At 46.8% G+C, this 10,911-nt stretch overlaps 1 protein-coding gene across 1 annotated transcript; it reads right to left on the minus strand.

Moving 5' to 3' along the window:
- Positions 1 to 2,630: 2,630 nt before the first annotated feature.
- On the minus strand, positions 2,631 to 10,481 carry AHSA1 (activator of HSP90 ATPase activity 1). The gene is made up of 9 exons (XM_025919070.2): positions 10,257 to 10,481; positions 8,712 to 8,902; positions 6,895 to 6,977; positions 6,381 to 6,498; positions 5,198 to 5,286; positions 4,258 to 4,386; positions 3,671 to 3,772; positions 3,138 to 3,189; positions 2,631 to 3,021 (listed from the first exon to the last, which is right to left on the minus strand). The coding sequence occupies exons 1-9, from the start codon at positions 10,334 to 10,336 to the stop codon at positions 2,849 to 2,851; spliced, it is 1,017 nt and encodes a 338-aa protein (XP_025774855.1). The 5' UTR covers positions 10,337 to 10,481; the 3' UTR covers positions 2,631 to 2,848.
- Positions 10,482 to 10,911: the final 430 nt, after the last annotated feature.

Here is a 10,911-nt window from a genome sequence, read left to right on the forward strand (position 1 = left end):
CCCGTTTGGGTCCAGTGTTAGTGAGGTAACTGTCTTGCCTAGCTGTTCTTACTTTTCCAAACACCAGCCCTCGTGGCTGCACACCCAGCACAAACACCACCACGATTTCTAGTTTAGCTGCCTGTCATCAGGATGGCTTGCCCAATTTGTCTCCATCTGGTGTACCTCATAAAGGGTCCTAGGCTAGGCAAGACTGGTCAGATCGAATTCTTACTAGGGTTTAAAGCAACATAGTACGTCCCTTCCAGATCCTGCTGACTTCCTTTGTTGGAAGATAGAATGTTTTCAGAGCCTTTGTCCTATTGTTCATGAGAAGGTCCCAAATGTGTTTCTTTGGCTCCTCCATTACAATTAGATTTTAACAGGTGGGGGTGCTTCTCAAAATGTGTCCTGACATCAGTATCACTTGGGGTATTTATGAAAATGTAAGTTCATGGGCCACACCCCACGCCAAGTAAGAATCTTTTAGGGGTGGAGTCCACATTTTCTGAATTTAACAGATTCCCCCAGATGATTCTTAGGTGAATCCTTGGCCTATGATTTGCAATTTAGCCAGCTAACTAGCTTTTCAAAATATTCTTGCTCAAGGGAGAACATTTGGGCCCTTGAGTCTGGAAGTCAGTAGGTACCATTACCTATGCTTCTATATTCGTCATCTCTAATGCTCTCATAAGGTACCTGTTATAACCATTATACAGGTGGGAAAATTTGCCCCATTTGTTAGAAGTGGTATGATTCAACCCAAGTCCAACCAAGTCCACAGTTTTGTATTTAGCTCGATCTGCGTTTTAGGCTCAAAAATGCTAGCAGCAAGGGGCACCTGGGTGGCTCAGTCGGGTAAGCATCCGACCCTTGATCTCAGCTCGGGTCTTGATCTCAGGGTTGTGAGTTCAAGCACCATATTTGGCACCACGCTGGGCATGGAGCCTACTTAAAATGCTAGCAGTAAAATGGCAGTGGTAAAAATGGGAACAGCTATCATTAGTACTGGGGATGTCAACTGTTACTGAGCAGGTCACAGGAGAGTTCATTTGCCTGGTGCTTTGGTTTTTTTAAGGTGTTTATAATCTCTACTTCAGATTTTTTTTTTAAATTTTTTTTTTTTTAACGTTTATTTTTGAGACAGAGAGAGACAGAGCATGAACGGGGGGGGGGATGGTCAGAGAGAGGGAGACACAGAATCTGAAACAGGCTCCAGGCTCTGAGCTGTCAGCACAGAGCCCGACGCGGGGCTCAAACTCACGGACTGCGAGATCATGACCTGAGCCCAAGTCGGACGCTTAACCGACCGAGCCACCCAGGCGCCCCCAGATTTCTTTTAAAGAACTCTAGAATTGGTTAACTCTCCAGCCAGGCATGAAAGGGCTCCTGTTTTGTCACTGGTCTCTGTGTGAGGAAGAGGAGGAGTCTGTTAGGAAGGGTCCCTAGATTTGATTCAAGCTACAGTCCAGGTTCTCTATCAAAAGACTTTTTTTTGGACCCCCAAGAGGCAGATCTAATGCCAAATTAGATGCTAATTAGTCCACCATTCCTATGAGTAATTCAAGCCAAAAGTGGCTCTTGGGGGTCTAAATTATCCAGATCAGTACTGGTCTTTTGCTTTAACTACAATGTTTTGGCCAAGTCACCTTGGTAGGATTAGCCTGCAGGCCTCACTGCCACCTAATAAAACAAGCAAAAATAGATGAAGGAAATAGCTGTGCCTGCAGGAGGTAGCATGTCTGGATTAGAAGGCCCTGACTCATACTGGGACACAGGGCACCAGGGCAGGGCTTGTGTGGGAAAGCAGCCCTCCCTGTTCAGGTAGTTACTTCTGCCACGTGGTGGCCTGAACTCCAGTTGAACATACCCCCGCCCTGTGGTCAGTGCTCAGTAAACTTGTTTAACGGAACCAGGTACTTAAAAAATACTTGACCAGGATATTCGTATCTTCCTCTTTCTGGGAGTACTAAGAGGCCTGGCATTTTTTTACTCCAGGAGGGATGCCTACCACACTAGAAATACAGCAGCCTCTTTAAGCAGATGAACCTAGCAACAGGGCAGTAGACATAGTGGTTTAGACTGGAGCACTGGCTCTGCAAGTTCCAGTCCTTCTCAACTCTTGCAAAGGATCAGCTGTAGGATCTGGGAGGTTACTGAAGAAAAGCAAGACTTAGATTTTTCTAAGACAGAAATGCAGGTAGTAGCTTTTTCATAAGGCTATTATGGGGGTTAAACGAGCTAATGCAAGGGGGCTACTTAGTCTCCAGTACATAGAACTGCTCAGTAAGCAGAAGCTCTGAACCTGAGGTCCACAGTCCCCCCTGCCACAGGGCAGGGGATCTTCCCATGTATCAAACCAGCACCTGGTGCTCGTCTCTTCTTGCAAAGAGGCCACACAGAGAGGCAAGCCTAGGGTGCAGTTTCTTGGCACCGTTTACTCCCGAGAACCCTGCCTTGTCTTCTCGCAGTGAGGGGAGCAGCTCTGTGCCAGTCTGCAGAAAGGAGACTAGCTCAGGAATGCGGTGAGGTGGTTTCTTTCCTACCTCCTAATTACCTGCCCTTACCCAGAATGGTTTTCCCTTTAATTCAGTGTCTTCAAGGGAACTCATTAATACCAGCCACCCAAGCAACACAGGTTTCCAGATATGCACGTTTTTTAAATTACGTTTATTTAGCGTATGTACACATAAAAGAGAAATCACCCTCTGATCCCACCCAGCAGAAAACATGCACAAACCCAAGATATACGTGGAGGGAAGGGGCCCCAGCCCCAAGTTAGTGGTTGGGATGGTGCAATCCTGTGAGTCCCAAGCCCCAGTCAGGAGAGGGCTGGACTGAAGCACTGGGCAGCCCCTTGCTGCCAGCCCTAAAATAAGCGTGCGCCGTAGCCAAAGGTCTGTTTGATGCCCTCAAAGTAGTACCGCTGCCAACCCTGCCTCGTCCTCTCTTCCTCGGGGGCAGGGATGCCTCTGCCTTCCATGCACAGCTCAGTCTCTCCATTCTTGTCTATGAAGGTCAAGGTGATGGTGGCAAAATGCCCTGGGGAGAGGCAGAGGGGAGGGGGGTTTAAGATCCAGGGTTTCCGTCAGGGTTGGAGACTAAGGGGGAAAGAAAGAGTTCTGGGGTAATGGCACTAAGCAACTATGCATACTTACCTTCTGGCCAAGATTTAAACCTCCACTTCATCACAATAAGTTTCTCAGGGACCTAAAATAACCAGAGAGATCAGTGTGTACCGTAGACTCCAATGCGCCAGATCCTGGCTGGGACCAGCTGTCTGTCTTTCGTTCGGCCTACGGTCTGTGCAATTCTACACCTCAGGGGCACAGAGTGGACCGTGGAGTTGGTAGCATCTGCACCAACACAGGCTACAGCCTCTCCTCTCACTCCCAAGTCCAGTCCGGTCAACTGTGCCCAGGTGACAGTTCAGCGCTACAAATGGAAAGTTACCAGCCGCCAATATACATGACCTCTCTTCCATGTTTGATTTCTTCAGGGAGAACTAATTTAACTCTGAGGAGAAAAATTCTAGGAAAGCAAGAGAATTCAACTGCAACATTCTTTTGAAAATACAAAAATGAGGTTTTACTAACCAGAGAGATTGAATTTTACCTACAGAGCTGAAAAAAGGAATGTTTTTCTTCTGACCTGAGACTATATCCTGGGTCTGGGGCTAGCAGGCACTCACCATATCAGTGAATTCCCCAGAGACGTTGCCATCTACCAGGTGAAACTTCCCACCTTTGTCTGCTTCTAACATTGCAGGAGCATGGGTAAAGGCCTGAACGAGCTGTGGGGGGGGGGGGAAAAAAAGAGGTAGGGAAGATTGTCCCTCTCAGTGGGACCTAGGGACAAAAGCCAGGTGATACTTGCACACCTTAGCTCTCATTTCCAAAGGCACCACTCTGTCCAATGACTGGCTTCTGTTATGTCCCACTACAAAGGGACAGCCACTACTCAGGGCTTTGACTTGAGTAACTCTTTGTAAATCCATGATGCCAATACTTCAGATCCATTCACTTTTCCAACAAGAATGCTTCCAGTGGTGCCCACTTAAACCACCCCAAAACACTATACGGGAGGACAGAGAGCAAGTCCACTTTGAGGAGTAGAGTGAACACAGAAGGGTTTTTTCTTTGTCGCTACTTGTACGAGGAAATCCTCAAGGCACCACTTTTTAGTACCTGCTCTGCATGCAGAGGGTATGTGCCTACAACATCCCAAGTCACCTGAGTAGCAAATGCCCGGAGGCCTGACAGACAAGATTATACTTACCTCTTGGGTGGTAAAGACTCTATACAGCTCCTCTGGTGATGTCAGGAAGGTTTCTCTAAGGGTGATCTTACAAGTGGGGATTTTGACACCAACAGGTCTGGCCTGGGTTTTTGAAGGAGCAGACTTAGCCTGTGGAAGCGGCAGCGAGAAAGGTTTAGAGGGTGGGAAGCCTCCATTAACGTGGCTTCCAGGACAGGCCTGTCACTCATTCTCACAAACTTCTTCGCCTCCAGTGCTAATTGTTCCAGGAGGCTGGATGGACGTTTCAGTCATTAGGGGAACCTTCCCAGAATGTTCTCAGTTCCCACCGAAAACAACACTCCCAGTGGAGGACAGATCCTCACTGGAAACCCCACTGACCAAAGGACCTGGCAAACCACTGGGCATTTCTGAAGCACTCAGTGTAATTCTCCAGGAAAAATTCTGTGCTCAAAGAGCTGGAAGCAGCCACCTCCCCTCGGGAATCTCCTTAACTGTGCTGGCAGAAGGGCAGCAGGGCTGCAAACCAAGTGCTGAGCCTGAACTGTACAAGTTCTAGCTCCACAAAAACTAGCTGCTCACCCTGCAAATGTGGTGAAATTGATCAATTTCCTAATAGGTGAATGTCGTGATCTAAGCCCGGTACCTTCGTGACCCCTCTAGTGTCAAAGTACGAAATATCAACACCCCACTTAGAAAGAATACTGAAAACATAGATAGCTGAAGACCATCCTGTGTTCACAACCTAACCGGTGTTAAATGCAATCAAGAGAAACTCTGAAGCCCCTGCTGGCTTCCATTTGCTCTAGGGGTTTGTTATAAATGATTAAAAACCCAGTTAAAGAGGGACAAACAACTACACATTGTGGACCCTGTAAAAAGCACCATGGGCAGATCACAGGCTGCCGTGGCTTGGAGGTTAGGGTCAGAGAAAGAGCACATGGAAATACCACTTATTTACCTTGCGCTCCTCCGTTTTCAGTGCTGGCTGCCCGGCTGGGTCTACTGACTCTCCGTTCATTGTAGGCAAGATCATGCCCTGCGTGAACTCTGAAAAAATAAAATCCCCACTCCTGGAAGTTATTTCCTAGTAGCTGAGATTTGGGGCTTCTTTAGAGTTTGACAAACATGGACGTCTTACCCCCAAATGAAGTAATGACAAAGAAAGAAAGAGTCTACTTACTTTAGGTCTTTACCTTTGCACTATGCCAGACAGGTATCTGAGTGTATGCTACAGAACACAGAATGTTAACTAGGATGATTCTAAATCTCGCTCCATTAGAAGCAATACAACTTGTTAAATGTACATGAGGTCTCCTATGGATGGTAGCCAACGAATGTAGTGGCACTTTCAAGGAATTCAAGAGCAGGGCAAGATACCCACAGATGCATACTTAGTCCCCCTTCTCCACTCTGCCTTACCTCAGTAGAATAGCCACGCCTAGTGCACCAGAGCACTCGTTCTCACCAGAAGAGGTATCACCTCATATGCTGGTGCCCTTTGACAGTCATTTTATGTACTCCCAACACCAAGATCAGAACACACTGGCAGAACTGGAATTCTAGGGGAGAGCTGAGCTGACCGCTATCCTAATGACCCCCTAAGTGTCCCTGGAGAATGCATGTCAAAGATAGTCCAGGACTGTGCTCAAGCAGTCCAGGGATGCCAAGTCTTTAGATCGCACCGTTCAACAGAAATGTAATGACAGCCTCAAATATAATCTTAAGTTTTCTAGTAGCCACAGTAAAGTGTTAAAACAGAGAAGTGAAATTAGTTTTAGTAACACGTTTAACCCAATACATCCAAACTATCGTATCAATATAAAAAGCTATTAGTAATTTCACATTCCTTTTCTGGTACCAAGTTTTCAAAACCCACCGTGTTTTCTACTCATGGCACAGCTCGACTTGGGACTATCTGCGTTTCAAGTGCTCATCAGTCAACATATCAGATAATCCATCTCTATATCTTTCCCTTATTCAGAGTTTATAGATTGATTTTGAGGTGAAATAAGCCCCCTCCCCCACAAATCTTTTACCCATCTGGCAAAGAAAGGACTGTCAGGACCCTTAAGCAGAGTCTGATGGTCGGGGGTGGGAGGGAACTACCTCCTCAAGGCATACGTTAACTACTCAAGGGATACCTGTTTTGAGGGTGCTGATGTAAATTCCCATTGCTTCTCTTAGGAGTTTCACCCCTTCTTCCTTCATTAAGGCCACGAGATTTGTGTCAGGCTCATCTTTGGCAAGGCTCACACTAATCTGAGTGAAAGATCAGAAGTAGGTGGTAAATAACTTGAGGGGAACCCACGACATGGAATGTGGGTGCTGAGCAATCAGATAGCTGCTGACATTTCCAAAGGAAACGTGTGAGGGTTGGGGTATTTTTCCAATCCCCATGAGTGTTCCTTCTTGCATTCTGCCAAAGCCAAGGTAGCTAACATTAGAACCCAAGTTACTAGCTAAAGCGGAGTAATTAAACAAGCACAAGCTGTGCTAGAAGCTCTCAATGGCACCACAGACCTAGGAAATCATCTACAAACTGAGGTTCTGAATGCTTGGGCCAGGCCTGGGCTTTAATCTTGAACGGGAAGTCATTTTTCTCATCTGAGAATAGAGAATGTGGAAGACTCAGATGAGGAATTAGGAAGCACAAACCTCTACTTCATCCACACTGTTTTCATCAGACAAATTGGGGATCTCCACATGTCCCTTGTACTGTACTCCAGACTTAGAGGTACCTGTCAAAAGCAATGCAACATCATTAGTCTCCCCCTTTGCAGGAAAAGGCTGCTCTAGAGTCCTAGCTACTCTTCTGCTTGCACTTTTTTTTTTTTTTGCTTGCACTTCTTTTGAACTACTGAACTGACCCTCTTTATTCTGAGATAAAGCCAGACGCAACCAACCCTCCCCGCTTCTCCCCTAGAAGAAATGTCTTTCCTCATTAGATCTGTTGAGGCCAACTGCCTCATATTACTGTATGGGACTAAGAGCTGTGTGGATGTGGCACTGGCAGGAATTCTGCCAGGGAGAACTTAGGTCAACAATCAATGCAGTCAGTTCTGCTAGAACGCTTGTTTTGAAAATACAAATTTATTCCGATGTGACTGACATCTTAGGGGTCAATCTGATCACAGCATGAATTTCACATTTGCTAACACAGGATTTCTTTCACGAGAAACACTAGGTGAACACACACCCACACAAAACCACACCCAGCTGAAATGAGCTGCACAGGAATACACAAAACACACACATCTCAAACATTTATCTGCCAGCAGCCTCAGTTCCCCATGTGCTATGAGCCACACCACCCACACTGGTGTTACAACTTCTGATTTCAGCTGACCCTCCTTCCACCAATCGACAATAACCCACATGCTGCAACCCTTCTGATGCCCACTTTCACAAGTGAACTTCAGGTCTTTTTCAAGGTAAAGCACCATGTTTACTGTATTATTTACGTACTTCTTCCCATATAACATGTGTGGACTGTGCTATCAATTTTTATGTTCCTAAATTTTAAAAATGTGTCACCAATGAAGGTTTTTGGGTGTTGTGTCGTGTCCCTAACCCTATCCTCCCCATAAGCCCTGTGGTTTTGGTTGAGCAATTTTGCACAGTATGGGGATTTTTAGGAACACACGGGTGACGTTACAGCAGAACTGACTGTATTTCAAAATGAACCAACAAGATGATTATTGATCTTCACTTCTCCTGACCTCAGTTTCTCAATCTATAAAAAAAGGACTGGGCAAGATGATACCCAAGGTTCCTTTCAGACTACTATAGTTTTTTTTAAAAAAAGTTACGAACAGATAGATCTACTCTTTTCCTATTTATTACCATTTACTTGAAAAATGCTCATCGAGGCACAAATCTAATGTATGCTTTGCCCCACACATGTATTCCTTTAGCTTTAGTGCCTTTTAAAATTGTCAGGACCATCCAGCTAGGGCACATACATGGCTCCAATTCTTTGCCAATACCACCACAGAAGGGACACAAAAACTGGAGGATAAAACCACCCCAAATTATAGTCACACAGAAACTTCGTTAGCAGGGTAGTCTAAACTGGTAGATTCACACTGGAGAAAGTAAAAAAAAAAAAAAAAAAAAAAAAATCAAGACCAAAAAAACCCTCCCCTTCCCACCTTTAAGTCAATCATCCAAGAGACAAAAGTTAGCTAGTCTGAGGAAACGTTACCTGACATAAAATGTCCTAACATGTGGCCCAAAGATTCAGTGGCCCAGCTGCTTCACTGGTGGCGGCTTATGAGGCCCACAGAGAGGAAATGCATTTAGTGTCCCACATCAGCAGGGAAATTTTGGCACCCAATACTGATTTCTATAAAAGTAAAGAGCCCTGTGTCCCCTGAAGAGTTCCTAACCTTCCCAAAACTGTTCTCCCGGCTCCTTAATAGGTCAACCAAAATGCAGTTAGCCTTTGTTCTAATGGCCCAGCACAGACTTACCTGTCCAGTTTAGTTTGATGCTCCATTCATAAAAGAAGATAAGTTTGCCTTTGCGATTGTTAATGGATGCCTCTCCATCAAGCTTATTCACTTCTGTCACCTCACACTTGCCTTCCTCATTTTGCACCCGCACTGCCAGGAACAGCGTTTTCAGCTTATCCGTGGACCAGTTTGAAGCATCCCTCTCTGTCCTGCAAAACAGAAATAAAACTATGGACTAGCAGCCAAATGGAAGACACACTGCTTGCTCTGTGCGAGAGAATCCAAGGCTAAAAGAGACCTGACAAATACTCTGAAAAGACCAGTCCCACTCCCGTACATCCACAAACATCTTATCCTCTTTTAAGACGATAAGGAGTCCCATACTGTCAAGAAAGATAACTGCTGTGTGGAATGGTTACAAATCAAATGGAAAATTATACTTTCCTTTCTCAGCATGATGGTGCTAAAGTCAGTATTTGACACTTGAACATGGCGCCCCCGTTTGACCAAATGGAAAACTGTGACCATCTTGCTGAGGTCAGGAGCCTAAGAGTGGGCCCTAGAATGCAGTATTTAGCTAACAAGTCCAGTAAGTAAGAAAGCAATAATCTTGACCTCATTAGCACAGTGTTCTGACCTGTCAAATTCAGGCTGTGCTATAAATTCCCTACACATTCTGTGTCCTCTAAACGTCTAGGAAAACAATGTTAAATCCAGGGCTTCAAACCAAATTAGATCAAAGCACTATGTATGTTAAAAGGAGAGGAGATAGGTTGAAATATAGAGAAGAAAAATCACTATCTGCCTCCCAACATACTAACTAGCAGAGAACCCAGCAGCAAAAAGGGCTGCAACAAAGTAAAAATGAAAGCAACGGGAACAAAGTTCAGTGGAGTTAAAAGATAAAGAAATAGTACTTTTAGGACATTTCATAAATGAGAGTAAGCTTCTAAAAGTGGTTAAGTTATAAAACCGTGATTGCCCGGCAACCGGGGTAGTCCTGGGAGTTACAACACAACCAAATGAATAGTTCCGGGTGAGAGGCCATGGCATCTTCAGCATCACTGTGCTCTTGAGCACCCACCGAACACGTTCCAAACCTTTGTCCTCTGGACTGAGGCAGTGGTTCTCTACGACTGACTCTGAATCTCACCCGTAAGCCGCAAAATAAGAATTCCAGCCCACTAGCCCCGAGCCTAACACAGCGATCTCCCAACACAATCCACGCCGATTTGGGTCTCACGGACTCCTCCGGCCACGTGTGGGAAGCATGTCCTTGCTCAGGCTGGATGCATCGGCCACAGGGGTTATGTTCTCGTATCTCTGAAACCCCTCCTCTGGGCGCAGCCCTCCACGTCGCCCTCTTGCCCTCTAAACACTGAAACAGAGGCAGGTGGAGGTGTGTGGAGAGACCTGGGACTACGGACCCCTGCCACAGGAAGAACCCACCCCCATCTCCGGGCAGTGCTGTATCGGCTCTAGTTTTGTTCCGCCCGAGGTTCCAGGGACCCGCACCCCTGGCCGGGCCGTAGCGTTCCCGCGGCCTGGCCCGCTGGCCCTCACCAGTGCCAGTTGTTGACGTTGGTGGCGTCCGCCCGCTCCTCCACGATCCAGCGTGGGTCGCCCTCACCCCACTTGGCCATCAGCTTTCCTGTCGCGCCGCCACCAGCTTCCGAGCAGCCACAGCCACAGCCTCAGGACTGCCTGGTCCCAGCCGCCCGGCAGCGCCTGGAAACTACTAGAAGCGGCCGCAGAACCTCCTGGCTTGCTTTTCCCTCCACCCCCCGCCCCTCCCCGCCTTAACTTCCGGCTCCTCCTCGCTTCCACCGGGTACTTCCGTTCCACCTCCTCGGACTTTAGTTTATGTGTGTTCTAGAGTTCCTTCAAGCTCCGTTGGGCTATCCCTAAATGGGCCGGAAAAGCAACCGCTCACACGACCATTTATCACCGTTAAGGCCACAAAGAACACGTCTCATTGTTTCCCTAGTCTCTGCATTGGCCCTGCCGAGCCTCATGGGAATTGTAGTCTTGTTTAGTAACCCGCTGGATAACCGCGGAAGGTCGCGCTAAAAGTAAAGGAAACTACTTAGGCACGGAACCCCAGAAGTTCTGGGAGTTGTAGTCAAGAAGCCCTGTGGCACCTCCGGACAGCGCTTAAAGGCAAAGGCGGGAAAACTACAACTTCCAGCATGCTCTGCGGCCTCTTTCTTGACCCACG

This window comes from Puma concolor, chromosome B3, assembly GCF_028749965.1.
Source record: "Puma concolor isolate L17-30 chromosome B3, mPumCon1.1.hap2, whole genome shotgun sequence".
NCBI lineage: Eukaryota > Metazoa > Chordata > Mammalia > Carnivora > Felidae > Puma > Puma concolor.